Source organism: Eublepharis macularius, chromosome 12 (assembly GCF_028583425.1).
Source record: "Eublepharis macularius isolate TG4126 chromosome 12, MPM_Emac_v1.0, whole genome shotgun sequence".
Taxonomy (NCBI): Eukaryota; Metazoa; Chordata; class Lepidosauria; order Squamata; family Eublepharidae; genus Eublepharis; species Eublepharis macularius.
The window spans coordinates 78,667,819-78,684,229 of record NC_072801.1 but is presented as its reverse complement, the minus strand read 5'-3'; the positions used below and the strand labels follow the sequence as shown (position 1 = coordinate 78,684,229).

General features: G+C 52.9%; 1 protein-coding gene across 1 annotated transcript in view; it reads left to right on the top strand.

Moving 5' to 3' along the window:
- EFNB3 (ephrin B3) overlaps nucleotides 1–9,851 on the top strand; it is a 49,502-nt gene extending 39,651 nt beyond the window's left edge. Inside the window, exons 3-5 of the mRNA XM_054995186.1 lie at nucleotides 3,819–3,911; nucleotides 5,830–5,934; nucleotides 7,682–9,851. Of these exons, the coding sequence (XP_054851161.1) occupies nucleotides 3,819–3,911; nucleotides 5,830–5,934; nucleotides 7,682–8,088 (605 nt within the window). The 3' untranslated portion in view covers nucleotides 8,089–9,851. The remainder of the gene's footprint in view (nucleotides 1–3,818; nucleotides 3,912–5,829; nucleotides 5,935–7,681) is intronic.
- Nucleotides 9,852–16,411: the final 6,560 nt, after the last annotated feature.

Genomic DNA, 16,411 nt, shown 5'->3' with positions numbered 1-16,411 from the left:
TTTCTTCAGGCAGTCAGATCCTAGTGCCCAACCATAGAGGCATTTTTTGTCTTTTTCAGCCACAACAGGCACGTAAATTTATTTATTTATTCATATTTAATTTATATTCCACCCTCCCCACATCAGCAGGCTCAGGGCGGATCACAACCAAGTTTAAAAACATATTTCATCATATATACAATTTAAAATCATAAAACATCCTAATACATAGATTAAAATACATGTAAACATATTCACACACATACACGCACACATATATATGTGTATGTATGTATGTAAACACAGCAGCACATAATCCAGACGACCCCCTATTTAGCTATCTCCAGAGTATTTTGCCAGGGATGTATGACAGATGGAGGTGTCACTAGTAGGGAGGGCATATACTGTGCTCCGCTCGGCATCAACCATATGCCTGGCAGAACAGCTCCGTCTTACAGGCCCGGCGAAATGCTAATAAATCTCGCCGGGCCCTGGTCTCATTGGACAGAGCGTTCCACCAGGCTGGGGCCAGTTGACCATTTCCTCCTGTGTAAAGCCCATTTTATCACAGATCACAGAATAACAGAGTTGGAAGGGGCCATACAGACCTTCTAGTCCAACCCCCTGCCCAATGCAGGATGAGCCTAAAGCATCTCAGAGCCAAACTACAAGTGACACCTGACACTAGTTGGACACTTGTCAGCTTCCCTCAACGTTTGATGGGAAATGTAGGCAGCTTGGCGGAATGTTGGACAAGTGACAGTTGAAAAGTCCATTGGACAGCAGTCGGAGAGCCAAGCTTCAAGACTAGGATGCCTACATTTCCCATCAAAACTTGAGGGAAGCAGACAAGTGTCCAACCTGTGTCAGGCATCACTTGTAGCTTGGTTCTCAGACAAATATTCATCTAGCCTCTTCTTGAATACTGCCAGTGAAGGGGAGCTCACCACCTCCCTAGGCAGCTGATTCCACCTTTGAACTACTCTGATTGTGAAAAAGTTTTTCCTAATATTCAGCTGGTACCTTTCTGCATGTAATTTAAGCCTCTTGCTTCAAGTTCTATCCTCTGCTGCCAACTGGAACAGCTCCCTGCCCTCCTCCAAATGACAGCCTTTCAAATACTTAAGGAGAGCAATCATGTCCCCCTTCAATCTCCTCTTCTCCAAACTAAACATTCCCAAGGCCCTCAGCCTTTCCTCGTAGGGCTCAGTCTCCAGACCCCTGATCATCCTCGTCGCTCTCTTCTGCACCCTCTCAATTTTGTCCACATCCTTATTGAAGTCAGGCCTCCAGAACTGCACACAGTACTCCAGGTGCGGCCTGACCAAGGCAGTATAGAGAGGGGCTATGACCTCCTGCGATTTCAATGCAATGGCCCTTTTGATACAACCCAAGACTGAGTTTGCCTTTTTTGCCACCGCATCACACTGACTGCTCATATTTAGTTTACAGTCCACTCTTACTCCAAGATCTCTTTCATATATACTACTACCCAGAAGTGTATCCCCCATCCTGTATTTGTGCTTCACATTTTTGTGGCCCAGATGTAATACTGTGCACTTACCTATGTTGAATTGCATCCTGTTCACAACCGCCCACTTCAGGTCTTGTTGAATTTTAACTCTATCTTCTTGGGTGTTTGCCACTCCTCCCAATTGGTATCATCAGCAAATTTAATGAGCAGCCCTTCCACTCCTTCATCCAGATCACTGATAAAAAATATTGAAAAGTACCGGGTCCAAAACTGAGCCCTGCGGCACCCCACTGGACACCTCCCTCCAATCTGATGAAATGCCATTGACCACCACTCTTTGAGTGCAGTCCTCCAACCAGTTCCCCATCCACCTAACGGTCCTATAGTCCAGTTCACAGTCTTCCAGTTTACCCATTAGAATGTCATGGGGAACCTTATCAAAAGCTTTACTGAAATCCAGGTAAATCACGTTGACAAGAGTTCCCATGATCCAGTAAGCTCGTCACTCGATCAAAGAAGGAAACCAGGTTGGTCTGACACGATCTGTTAGGGACAAAACCTTGTTGACTTCCCCGGATCACTAAGCGGTCCTTCAGATGCTTACAGATTGATCCTTTTAGAATCTGCTCTAATATCTTCCGAAGAACAGAAGTCAGACTGACCGGCCTGTAGTTTCCCGGGTCATCCGGGGAAAAAATGAAGAGATTTTGTTTTAGAAAAAAAAATGAAGAGATTTTGGTTCTTATATCCCTATGCAGTTCTTCAGGGCAGGAACCTAAACACCGATGGGATCTGGGATACCTCTGGGTTAAGGCTCCTAACTCTAGGTTGGGAAATTCACAAAGATTTGGGGAAGGGAGGGTTTGAGGAGGGGAGGGACCTCAGTGAAGTACAATGCCACAAAGTCCACCCTCCAAGGGAGCCCTTTCCTCCAAGGGGAACTGATCTCTAGTCTAAAAATCACTAGTAGTTCTGGGAGATCTCCAGGCCCCCTATGGAGGTTGGCAGCCATAGTCTGTGTTCTCATGTGTATCTGTGTGGGGTGTCTGTGTGTCTGTGTTGTATCTTCCAGAGACTGGGTGTTTGTTTCTTGCCGTGTATTTCTGGGGAGTGTGTGAGTGTATATGAGAGAGAGGCCTGCATATACGTCACTCTCCAAGGCTTGGCCCGTTTCTCTATCATGTTCAGCCTCTGCCTGAAACTCGAGTTGTGGTTTCGACTGGGTTAGACAGAGCATCTTCAGTGAACTCTGCCCTCTGACCCCCTGGGACTCCAGCTAGGCGGGTGTCGCAGTATTGGCTGGGCTACCACCATTTCCACAAGCCCCCCTGCTTGCGTCCCTCCTGGCTCACCAGGGTCTTTCCCAGTGCCTACTGCTGGCGATCCTTTACCTGGAGACGCCTCCAGGGTCTGCACCAGGGGGCTGCTGCATGCCGAGCAGGGGCTCTCCACTGACTTGGGTGCGGGCCCTGCTCAGTTCACTGTCTCTGAGCCGGACTCCAGATGTCCTTGGGCGTTATTTTTATGCAGATGCCGAGAGGGCAGTGGCCTGCCTAAGGCCACCTAGTGCATTTGTGGCCAGGTGAGATTTGAATGGAGGGCTTTCCAGCTCTCTGGTCTTCTTCTGAGCAGATGTGGGACCTTGGACATTGCCTGCCTGCCTGCCCCTTCCTTGCCCGCACTTCCCCTCTCCTCCTGGCTTGGCTTTCCAAGTCCCACCTTGACATTCTGGCTCCTCTCAAGGGCTGCAGTGGCAGTCAAGACTGCCACTTCCAGGCAGGTCTGCATCTAACTGGTAGCCCTGTGCCACTTCTTGGGGACTGCCAGGGTAGGGCACGTTTTCTCTGCAGCTCTCTGTCGAGGTTTGGCAGAGCAGGGGCTTCTCGCATCTCTGCCACTTCTTGCATATTATTGGACCGGGAGGGGAACTTGCGCTGTGCAAACATGCAGTGTCTTGTTTAAATATTGCGCAGCCCTGCAGAGCATCTTGCAGCAGTAGGGTGGGGCGGGGGGGGGTGAGAGGGAGAGGCTGGGGGTGCTTGGAAAGCTGGGCAGGAAGGAGCCCAAGGCCAGGATTGGGGGCCCTTCTCTGCCACCCCGTGGCCCTAATCGCCGCAGTCCTTTTAATGCCACTTCTTGCTTTGGCTGATATGTGGCGATTAAGAGAATTTAAACTGGTTCTTGGAGGCCTGCGCGTCTGATGCGCCCCCTCCCCACCTCTTCCTCCACCCCTATGCCGGGGGGACACTGGCCTGGGAGAAGGAATCCAAGGGTCTTCTGGCTCCTGGCCTCCTCCACCTAAGGCCTTTCGGGTCTTCCCCCTAATCGGTCCATGGCCACAGCTGATCTGTGCTCTGTCCCACAGCGACGTCCGATGGCACAAAGGAAGGGCTGGAGAGCATGAAAGGTGGTGCCTGCCTCTCCAGAGGCATGAAAGTCGTCTTGAAAGTCGGCCAGCGTAAGTTACCAGAGGGCTGCAAATGGAGACTGGGGCGGGAGGGGAGGGGGCCCAGAAGCTGGGGCTTTGGATGTTGATCTGGTGGGGGTTGGGTGAGGGTCTTTGGGTCTCTGGGACAGGAGTGGTTGTCTACCCCATGACAGCCGAGCATTCTGGGAACCAGGACTCTTGGGTTCCCTGGGAAAGGGGTGGAGTCTGGTGAATTGGCACAGGGGGGCCTGGCAATGACCATTCTTGGTTCTTCACAGACAGGAGTTGGGTCTCGTGGAATGGTTCTCCCTGTGTGTGTGTATGCCAAAGTCAGGACTTCTGGACGCCATGATCCTTGGCGCTTTCCCTCTTCCGATCTTTTGGATTTGGAAAGCTCACACCAGCCAGGCCTAGGACACCTGAGGGCTTACTCAGGCGAGCTCAGTGTTGCCAAGGAAGCTGGAGGCAGCAGGCACAGCACGGAGGGCTGGAGCAAAGGGAGTGGAAACCAGCTCTCGGCTCCTTTCCTCCCCGCTTCCGCCCCAGGGCTGCAAATGCCTTGTATGGCCAACCTGCATCTCACCCCCCCCTCCTGGTTCGGAATGCCCTGAAGTGGGACAAGAAATAGACCAACTGCTTCTCATTAGAAAGGAGGGACTGGGAAGTGAAGTGTATTGGGGGGGGGGCGATATTTGCAGGCCAAACCTCTCATCTGAAATTTGGATTGAAAAGTTAATTTTCTTTTTTTGCCCCCTTGAATTGTTGTTTAAAGTGTTTTTTTTAAAAAATTCATTTCTGTCAGTGATTTGACATACACACAGATTTGAAATTTTCACAGTTCAGAAATTTGGTTTTAAATTTGTAAACATTTTCCCCCGTTTCAAAGTTGGGAAATCTTTTCCAGCTCAATAATAAAACATGCCAAAAGGAGTATTTAAAACTGCCTTGAGCTGTGGGGGCAGGGTGAGAAAGTAGCTTATTGAATGTTATTCTTTTGGGGTGGGTGGCTGGGATGCTCTGGTGTGCTAAGGAAGGGGTGGGTGGGATAAGAAGGCGTCACCTTCTGTGCAAAAGACATCACAACTTTTGGGGGGGGGGTCAGTTGTGAGCTACAGCCCCTAAAGGCAACTGTGATGGGCTCCCCAGGTTATGCTGACCACCTAGGCCATTTCCACACATCTTACCTGCCTGTGGAACATCGTGCGAAAGACCCGGAAGACAGCGTCTTCTCGCGCGAAATCGTGCCAGGAAGACGCTGTTATCCGGGAGTTTTGCGCGATTTCGTGCGAAACTCCCGGATAACAGCGTCTTCCTGGCGCGAGTTTGCATGAGAAGACGCTGTCTTCCGGGTCTTTCGCACGATGTTCCGCAGGCAGGTAAGACGTGTGGAAACGGCCTTAATGGTACCAGAGGCTACAACAGATCATATTATTCACTCCTTATTGGCTGCTTCTGGAGCTCTGCTTGGATTCGGTTCCCTCGCTTTGAGCCCAGGTCAGAGCACCACCTAGTCAGAGCATTTGCAGGGTCTTTCTCCCACCCCGCAGTTTGTCCAGCCTTCACCATTTAAGCTATACTGTGCTTGCATACAAAAAGAATCCAGTTGCACCTTTAAAATTGTGCCAGCTTTTAAAGGTTCAGGCCCAGTGTGCCGTGCCTGGTGTAGAATTCTGTCTGACTCAAAAGCTAACTTCCTTTGACTGGAGTTCAGCTCCCCAGCCTAGTTTTCATTTCTTAAGCCCATCCCTGTGCAAGCACTGACCCTCACCCCCCTGGGGTGCCAGAGCAGGGAGGGGGGAGGTGGCGATCAGGCCAAACTGCCTAGGGGGAGAGAGGGGGCAGGCTGCCTCTCCAGACCCCTGGCCCCTGCCGTGCTCTCCCTGCCTCTGTTGCTGGCTCAACGTTTGCCCACCGCGCGCGCGCTCTCTCTCTCTGCCCTTGCCCCCAGATCCCAACACGGGCTCCAAATCCCAGAAGTCAGTTCCAGACACGCCCGCTGAAAAGGAGCGAGGGACGTCAGGTGCTGCCGAGCCCAGCAAGGAGATGAACCCAGGTATGCCTAGTGAAAGGGGTGCCTTCCTGCCCAATTGCCCTGGTGCAGAGAACCCAAGAGCTCAGCAGCCCCATGGGCAGCTGGGTAGCCTCCTTCCTGAACACCAGGGCCAAAAGAAATACCATTCTTTTCTGCCCCTTTGATAGACTGCCCAAGGACAGTTTTCAGCAAGAGCCTCTCTGGAATGTTTGCTTTGAAGGAAAATCTACCCTGTCTATAAATGTTTTATTGTAGAATCAAGGGAAACACAGGTGCATAGAAAAGCTCCTGCAGAATGGATATGCAAGTCCCAAATTCTGGCTCCCTCTATCCCCACCCGAGCACAGGAAAGCCCACCCTGTCTTTTTCCAGGACCCCAGCCCACAGGGCTTCTGGCATTCCATTTCCCAGGGACTCCCCAATGTCCAGACACCTAATCCTGCTGCTCCCAGAGGACCTAGCCTTTCTGGCAGTGGAGTCCATAGGCTCCTCTCAGGAAGTGGAAGATCCGGAGGGGCTATTGGCTGTGGCCAGGGAGGGCGGGGGCAGGACTGCAGGGCTGGGTTCCTTCTACCTGGGCCCAGGCAGGGCGAGGGAGGGGGTTGGCTTCGGGGCCCAGCGGCCTGTGTGGAGCGTTCTGCGCTTCTGTCCCTCTTCCATAGCAGGGGCTGGCGAGGGAGCTGGGCGTGGAGTGCAGATTGAGCTTTATTGATGCTGATGGTTGAAATGAACCCTGAGGAGCTGGGCCAGGGGAGGTATCGGGGAGGCAATTAGCTCCATTAACCAGAGTCGACAGACACTAACAAGCACCTTCCCTGCCAAGCGGGAGGCTTGGACATGTCTGCGCTAGCAGAGTTTTCAGCAGCTTCTCTCTGAAAACAGGGCAATTGGGGGAGTACCCGTAAGGAGTCAGATCCTCTTTTGGAAGGGCAGCCAGGCTTTCCGGGCTTCTCTTCTCTGTGCCAAGCAGGAATGGATCAGCTGACCTCTGGCCTCTTGGCTCCAGCGCTGCCCGAATTCCCTAGGAGAATCTCCCCTCCCCCCCCCTTCCATGTTGAATCAAAAGCCGCGAGTTTGATCTTGCTTTCCTCATGGCCCATAGGGAGCGGTTAGGAAACATAACCTGTGGGAAATAACCCTTCTCGGTATTACTTTTAGGGGAACAGATTGTTCAGTCTAGTTTGCTCTCTGGCGTGCTGTTTTCTTAGGTGCAGGGTGGCTTCTCCCAGGCTGGTGCACTCCGTCCAGCCTCAGCGCAGCATTTTCACCCTACATGCTTCTGAGCATAATAAAGGACCAGAAGTCCTCATAGGAGCTCTCCTCTCACCATATGTGAGGAGCTATCCTGGCCTTCCTTGGAGGTCCCCCATCCAATTTCTAACCCAGGCCAACCCTGCTTAGCTTCTGAGATTTCAGAAACTAAGGCGGACCGGCCTGGTTAGTAATTGGATGGGAGAGTGCCAAGGAAGGCCAGGGTTGCCGAGGCAGGCAGTGGCAGACCACCTCTGTTAGTCCCTTGCCATGAAAACCCCACCAGGGGTCGCCATAAGTCAGCTATGCCTTGATGGCACTCTCCACCACCCTCCTCGCCTATCCACCATATGTGGAGCAGTGGTTCCATTGTTCAGTGGGGAGCCAGGCAGGGTCGCTGGGCTGTTGGGAGCAACTGGAGGGCTACATGGAATGGGAAGACGGAAATGGGGGCTTGGTCTCTTGACTTCTCAGATGTCTCCACTAAGTGCTTCCCCCCCTCCCCACTCCCAAACAGGACTCCCGACAGGAAACACCACAGGCAAGGTGGGGGGAGAGAACGGGCCCCTGCCTCAGTCCAACGTGCCCATCATCGCAGGGGCCGCCGGGGGAGCCGCCTTCGTCCTGCTGGTGGCGGCTGCCGTGACCGGAGCTCTATGCTATCGCCGCCGGAGAGCCAAGCACAGCGAATCGCACCACCCGCCTTTGTCGCTCAGCACCCTGACCAGCCCCAAGAGGGGGGGCGGGGGCGGCGGGGGCAACAACAACGGCTCGGAGCCCAGCGACATCATCATCCCGCTCAGGACTTCAGACAGCGCCTTCTGCCCCCACTACGAGAAGGTGAGTGGGGACTACGGCCACCCTGTCTACATCGTCCAGGAGATGCCCCCGCAGAGCCCGGCCAACATCTACTACAAAGTATGAGAGGGAGGGGCAGCCAAGTGCCCTCTGCTTGCACCTCCAACCCCAGAGCGGGGAGGGGAGAACTCAGCACAGCTCGGGTGGACGGGACGAGCCACCCCGCCTCCCTTCCCCCCTAGCCCCGGACGCTGCACAGCGGGGGTCAACGCCTGAGCCGTCCTCCGGCAGTTGGGGTTACTGGGACATGGATCCTTTTCTCCCAGTGATCTTCCCCTTTCAGTGGATTCTGGCCTGGCTAGGATTGACAGATCAAGGGATATGACCTCCCCCTTCCTGTCCGACCTCACCCCGTTCCTCTCTCCCTCTGCCTGCAAAAGGGCTGAGCCCCTCCTGTGCCTCTGCCCCTCACCCCAAGTCAACTGATTCCACTGTGGAATCTGGTGTGGGTGAGGTTAAGGGGGTGCTGCAGCACCCCTTTTCTGGCTTCAGGCCTCATAGTGGAAAGCGTTCCTCAGTGGGGAGGTCACACTCCATTTCACCGAAGGGTTAGTTACCCATTCACCCAAGTAGGTCACAATGAATTTGGGAACAAACATTCTCAAGCATTCCTTCAGACAGCAATTTCTTCAGTACTTCCCATGCACAAATTCATATTTATTTTCCTGTAATCCATTTTTTAAAAAAAAAATAACATGTATGAGACAATGCTGTGGGAGATAGAGATTTTAGGGAGAAAGACACAAGATGGAAAAGGTTGCATTTGCAAACTTACTACTGAACTGATTCCATTATTGCCTTAAAAAATCTATCGAGATTTACCTTTCTCCCCCGTAAAGTGCCCCTCAAAACAGACGTTTCAAATATGCCGTTTTGAAATTTAGGATTCAGATTTCGAAATGGTGCGTGACTTTCAAGCGGTGCGAAGGTTAGCTCCGGTTCTGCAACCCCAGCCCACCCACCTCCACCCCCACCCCGCTCCTTTTCTTACCGGCTTTGTCAGCCTCTGGCACGGAGAGCATTCAAGAGACTCTCCTTTGGTACCCCCAGACGACAAGAGCATCAGACCCTTCCACCATTTCGAGTCCCTCAGGAAAGGGGTCATGGAGACAAAGTCGGCCCGCCACACAAACAGGCTCCAAAACTTGGCTTAAAACCTTGAGCACCTGCCCCCCTCCGCTGACACAGATGCTCAAGGGCATCTGTCTTGTGCTTTCTGCGCCCCAAACCCTAACCATGTGCTCCCTGGGTGGACAGAGGTTGATTTGGATATCAGATGAAGGAGTCCGTTTCTCTACCAATGTTTGGATCAGGGAGACTCGACTAACAGCACAAACCCTGGATTGGATATTGGAAGAGGATTGAGTGCATATTTATCCAGCACCAGCCATTTTGGAAGCCTTTTCTTGTTTGGTTGGTTGACAAAAGCATCAGAAGCAAAATGGCTGCCTTCCCCAGGCAGACCGAGGCAAGAATCTGACGGGGATTTCTCCAAGGAGTGTTGGGTTTTGTCATCCAGTTTGGGGAGAAGAGAACATTGAATGGACTCAATTCCCAAATGGCCACATCTGGTGGATTTTCTGAAGCAGCGTTATCGTGTGTGAAGTTTGTGAAACTCGAAAGAGGCAGGACTTCATGTATTAGACTGGCTATGTGGCTGGGCTTTCCTGTTTTTGGCAGGGAAACAACAAAACAAAAAAAGAGAAAAAAATGTGGTCTTTTTCAGCTTTAACAGAGTTTTTGTTTGGTTTTTTTTGATGGGAGAGTTTCTTAGCTTTGTTGGTGGAATTTTACTGTTGAATCATGTTGATTATAGAAGTTCTTGTGCAGCCTGGTCTGGACTCTCCTTATTTTCCTGCTGTGAAACGAATGCCCGGCTTCTCCCTTTGTCAGTGGCCAAGTGCAGAGGTGGACAAGGGCCGGCCTGCAGCCTTTTCAAGCCAAATGCCACCACTCATGGGGGCTTTTTTGACACCTGTTGTGTGTGCATAAGTGGGAGGGGACCCATTGTCTCATTCTGGGTGGAGACAGAATAAGAAGGGGGTGGGGGGAAAGGACCAATTGTGGAAAATCCGTCCCTTTTCTTGCATGCGGAAAGGGGCTCCAAGACAACGGTGATCCCATCCCCCTACTCTGGGTTGGGATATAACCCACTTAGGGTTGCCAGCTCTGGGCTGGGAAATTCCTGGAGATTTGGAGGGAGGGACCTCCGTGGGCCCTGAACGCCACCTTCCAAACCAGCCGTTTTCTCCAAGGAATCTAATCTCTGTAGTCTGGAGTTCATTTGTTAATCCAGGAGAACTCCAGGCACCACCTGGAGGTTGGCACGCTAACCCAGCTGCAGAGACTGCCTGCCAAAGCACAGCCCGCCAATGCCTGGTGTTTGGATTTCATGCATTCTTAGGAACGGCGTTGCTGCTGTTAGAGGAAACAAAGGAGTAAAAAAAGATGACTGTCACAACCGTCCCAGAGCAGTCCCCAGCCGCCCGCCTGGCCTGGACACCTTCTCTTGAATCCCAGTGGCACGAGGGTTCCTCCTTTCCTATCTCATCACCCCACCCCACCCCAAAGCCAGTGAATCCCAGACAGAAGCCGATGCCCGCTGGGCAGGGGGAGGCTTGTAGGTTGCACCCCTTCGTTGCTTGCCTGCTTTTCTCCCCCCCCCCCTCCTGCTCCTGGCAGCTCAGCCTGCCAGCTCCCCGCCACCTGACTGTGCCCCCCCCCATCTCCTTCCTGAGCAGAGAACTTGGATCAGCAATGCTGGCTGTTTACATGATGGATTCTGGCAGCATCCGGTGCTCTGCCCCCCACCCCCCACCCCCAGGGCTGTGTCTGTCCCATGGAACACAGACCTAATGGAGAACTCCACCCTCCCCCACCCCCGCCCATCCAAAGGGAGCTGATGGCAACGTTGGGGGTGGGGAGGCAGCCGAGATGCCATGCAAGCAGCCGCTCTCCTGAAGCAGCACAATCTCCCAACACTCAAGTTTGTTCAAATCACAGCAGGCGGGCATGTCCCACTTCAGTGCCAGCCACCCCCCTCCCCCTCCCCACGTTCTGGGCCTGTCTCCTGCCATATCCAGATACCTTGTCAGTGTTCAAACAAGAAAAGGACTTGAGAGGCTATTTTGGGATTGGGAGCAGGAGAGAAGCCAACTTTACGTGCCCCATCAGAGTTGAGGAGCGAAACTTGGCATCTGGAGGGAGGGGCCACAGCTGGCAGCACCCACGCCCTTTTCGGACCCAGAGAAGGGTACATGGGTCGGGGTCCTCTTGATCATGGTGCAGATGGACACCATCAAATGTGCGTTCTGTTTTCCCCTGAATCCCCGCGTGTGTGTGTGTTGGGTTCCGTATGGGTCGGGACCATGGCACATCTGGAAAAGGCTTCAGCCTTCCCCGCCCCCATCCCATGCTATTTTCCCACTGATGTTTTGCTGTTGGTCTATTGGGAGGGAGAAGGACTCTTCCGCCGGTGGTCCGACGAGAAACCCACCCTGCTTGGGTTCTCCCAGGGCAGACTGAAAGAGAAATCTTTACATACCATCCCGTTTCAAGCATTCACCAATACAAACAATTCGTTCTGTGCTAGAAGCCAAAAAGAAACTAGCTAAGCAATTTACAACCCAATTCACCTCCGTTTCAAAAGTTAGGCGACTTGAAATATACATTGTGTTTGAACAACTAAAATATGCATCCTACGTTGTCCTTGCTGTTGTTCAAGATCTCTTCACAAAACACCCACCGGTACAGAGTGTTGGATTTAGAAATCTAGATAAAAGCCATGCATTAATCCTGGCACGGCTGCTTTACAATTGACCAGCAAGGCTGGGAATTTTATTTTTAGCAGCCAATCCTGAAGTTTAACTTTAGAGCGGATATTTCGGAGATGCCTAGTTGTAAGAGGTGGGTTAGAAGTTTGACTTGGTGTATCAGTCAAATGAAGTGTGTGAAGTCTGGCTTCCAGGTAACTTTGCCTAGGGGCACAGGGTGGATGCAAGAAGCCCTGATGGGCCCCCCATCCGCTGGTGGCAGGAACGTCTTTGGAGGGGGGGGGCTGCCTCTCCCGTCCCAGTTCTAAACCAGCAGGCCACGTCTCTCGCTGCCTCCAATCCCTCCTAGCTGGGGAAGGGTGCCTTGGCGGGGTTATGGGGAACCAGAGATGGAGCGGGATGGGCGAAGAATCTATTAGCTCAGCCAGCTTAGCTGCTTGGCGCAGAGCCAGAGGTCAGCTGGGGTCACTCCCCAATTAGGTCACATTTTCTCCTCCTGTCTCCATACTTGGAACAAGCCATTGCTAATGAGCCAGAATCCAGGGGTTCCTCTCCTGGGAGGGAAAACCTACTGGCTTGGTGGGGGGGGGGAGGGGTGGGGGCTGCTCCAGCTGCCTTTCTCAAGGGGTGGGTGGGCACTGCAGCCTCACAGGCTGGGGGGGGGGGGGGCAAGGCCAGGAGCAGGAACTGGGGGTCTTTCTCTTGCATCCCTTGGTTAGTTTACCTTGCTGGGGCCTGAGGAAGGGGGAATGGCATACATGTGACAAAGGGAATTAATCAGGGAGGCCCCAAACCAGAATCCCTTGTGCAGGTTGGGGCCTTAGGAGGTGGGTCGGCCCGTGGAAGAAGGGACACAGACAGGGAAAATGTTCTTTTACCTTTTCTAGTTTGAAAGGTTCCCAAACTTCCATGCATTCATTTCAAACATGGAACATTTGCATAAAGGTCAAATAAGACTCTAATATGCTCGGGGCAAGCCCACCCTCCTCAGATCTCAGAAGCTAAGCAGGGTCAGCCTTGGTTAGTAACGATGGGAGACCTCCAAAGAAGACTAGGGTTGCTAGGCACAGGCAGGCAATGGCAAACCACTTCGGTTAGCCTCTTATCTAGGAAACCCGATGGGGTGGCCATAAGTCGGTTATGACTTGATGTCACTTTCCACCCCCACCACATGCAATACCCAGAGGTGGTTGGAGATTACATGGTAGGCAGGTCAGAGTATAGCCCTGGAACCAGTTTTTAATGCCTTGGAATATGGCAGGGAGAATGAGAGGGCCCTGAACATGTGCAAAGTGCCTTTCCCCCACTGCTGAAGAGCCAAAGCCACATATCCCACACGTGTCTTGAGGCAGGGGGCCAGGTTTCCAAGTCAGAGGCTGCCCTTCGAGGGCTAGTGCTCCATGCCCGAGACTGGGCAACTTGGCAAACCATTAGGACTGCTGACCTGGGTGCATTCTTACAGAGGGCCTTGGAGGCACTTGGCCCAGAAGCAACCTCTCTCAGTGCCCCCCCCCCAGCACTCTTTGCCTAATGCCTTCACAGACAGGAGGGAGGTTTCGAACTGCCCCCCAGCACCCAGAACGACACATCTGTTGCCTTCTGGTTGAGCCCAACTGCAGGCAGGCCTAATACGCATGACGTCGCCTCTTTAAAGCTTTCCCATCCTGCCTTGACCCTGTAACCCTAGCGGAGGGCTTGGGAGACAATGGCACCAGGGGTGGGGGGTCAGGGGTCAGCCTGACCTCCCTGCTGCTCTGGATTCCTGGTTCTGTCCCAATCTTTACAGAATGGAGCCAGCGTTGGCTGAGGCGCTTGCACCCATTCAGAGAGGCAGAGAAGGAGGCATTTTGGCAGGGCCTGCCCGTCCGTTGCTTTGCATACAGCCATGTGGGGATGCCAGAGGAAAGGGGAGATACTCAGGTGGGCTGGAAAAGGGGGAAGGGAGCAAAGGGGCCCCCGAGAAGGGAGGGCTAGAAAGCCACCTATCCTAGCTCCAGGTTCCTTTCTCAGGTCTGGAAGTGGCACCTAATGACTGCAATACCAATCAAGCCAGGCAACCAGCATTACAGTTCTAACCTCCAGGTAGGTCCTGGAGTTCCCCTGGTAACTGATGTCCACCATCCAGGGATTAGTTCCCTGGGAGGAAGTAGATCCAGAGGAGATAGCTGTGTTAGTCTGTAACGGCAAAATAGTAAAGAGTCCAGTAGAACCTTTAAGACTAACCAACTTTATTGTAGCATGAGCTTTCGAGAACCACAGCTCTCTTTGTCAGATGCATCTGACGAAGAGAGCTGTGGTTCTCGAAAACTTATGCCACAATAAAGTTGGTTAGTCTTAAAGGTGCTACTGGACTCTTTACTATTTTGGGAGGAAATGGCAACTTTGGAGGGTGGATCCTAGGGCTTGCTGAGCTCCCTCTCCTCCTCAGACTCTGCCTTCTTTGGGCACTGTCCTCAGATCTCCAGCTGGCGTTGGCAACCTTAGCCAGGACTTCTAGGCTGGGAGGGGGCATATTTGGGAGCCACAAAATGTGGGCGCTCTACAAGGAGAGTGTGGCTGATTGGCATCCTTGGAATTCCTGCTGCTGCCCCACATGGCTACGGGTCACTGCGCCAGTGCAACCTTTGCAGCTGCCACGTGGCAGTGCCGTGGTGTGGGCGAAAGTCTGGGCTGCCCTTTGTCCCCTACAAGAAACAGAGGCTGTAGGGACATGAAGGTGGCCAGGCGGGCTGGTGTGACGCCTTGTCACTCTCTTCCCACGCAGGTCCTGCCAGGTCAAGTGAAAGCTGCTTGGTCTCCTTGGTAGAAAACGTCAGTCCATGAAATACCCTCTATTAGGACGCTGTGTGGTTGTGCCAGGTGGGTTGGTCCTAATCATTGCACGGGTTTTGTTCATGTTTTTGCAGCTTGGTCTCCTGCCTCTGCTGCCATCCCTGGGTCCACCCACCCAGCCTCCAGCTGTTCAGTGTGAGGAATGAGTTGGGCACCTTACAGGACTTGGAAGCCAATCTGACCTTGCCCAGAGCCCGAGTCACCTGCAGGTGACAGGCACACTAGGTCATACCGGTGTGCATGGCGGAAGGGCTGTCAGGCGCCAGAGATGCCAGCCGGGCCTTGCTTGCTTCCTTGTTCCAGTCTGTCCCCACCCCCTTTCTGTACTGGATGACGCTCCCCCATAGTAGACCATCCTCTCAAATACTTTTCCCATTGCCTGTCTAAGCCAGTGCTGTCCAAACTGGATTCTGGGGAGCCCCAGAGCTCCTCACCAACCTATTGGGGATTTCTCAGGGACAAGGTCGGGAATGTCAGCCTACAGCAAACAGCAACGCCCAAGAGATGCAACTGGAGCTCACTTGCAGCACCTAAGTGTGCCCCTTACAGCGTTCCCAGAATGCTCAACACTCTCAGTATGAAAGGAGTTGTGGGGAAGGCGCACGCTTGGCAACCCTGACTCTAATGATCCAGAGGAGTTAGCCGTGTTAGTCTGTAGTTGCAAAATAGTAAAGACTCCAGTAGCACCTTTAAGACTAACCAACTTTATTGTAGCGTAAGCTTTTGAGAACCACAGCTCTCTTTGTCAGATGCATCATCAGATGCATCTGACAAAGAGAGTTGTGGTCCTCGAAAGCTTACGCTACAATAAAGTTGCATCTGACGAAGAGAGCTGTGGTTCTCGAAAGCTTACGCTACAATAAAGTTGCACCTGATGAAGAGAGCTGTGGTTCTCGAAAGCTTACGCTACAATAAAGTTGCACCTGATGAAGAGAGCTGTGGTTCTCAAAAGCTTACACTACAATAAAGTTGCATCTGATGAAGAGAGTTGTAGTTCTTGAAAGTTTATGCTACGATAAAGTTGCATCTGACGAAGAGAGCTGTGGTTCTCAAAAGCTTACGCTACAATAAAGTTGGTCAGTCTTAAAGGTGCTACTGGACTCTTTCCTATCTGGCTCTAATGGTCTCTCTCCCCGCTGAGCTCCTCTCAAGGGGGCCTGATCCCTGCCCGCCTTCCTTCTTCCCCTCTGCTTGCAGGTCCCTCCGTCTGCTTCCCATCCCCTTCCAGACTTCTTCAGTTCCCTGGGAGGGGGCTGCTCCTGACAGACGGGGCCCTCCGAAGCAACATGGCAGCTGCTGGCAGAGCTGTCGGGGGGAGAAAGGGTCCCTCATCAATCAAACGCCCCCTTGCCTTGCTCCCGTCCTGCTGCAGCTGGGATGGGTCAGGCTTGCTTTTGAGAGAGAGGAACAATACGGAGCAGAGAAAGGGACAGAGGGCTGGAGGGTGCAGAGAAGAGAGCCAGGCAAGGCTGAAGCCGACCAAAGTGGGAGTCCCCAGGCAAGGGGGAGGAGGCCAGAGAGCACACTCCAGCGTTCGCCGTGGGAACTGCGTGCCAATACCCAGGACACCCATGTCGCCACACTGACCCCTGGCGGATGCCTTCATCACACTGCCAGGCCTTGGAAGGGAGTGAAGGCTAGAGGTTAGACCCTGAGGTTTCAAATTCCAAAAGGGGGATAGCTTTGTTAGTTTATGGCTACAAAAAGTTCAAAGAAGGGCCGATTCCAGATGACTAACCTTAAGTCGCTTCATGCCGCCCTCTTCCGGATCGCGACGGGGAAAA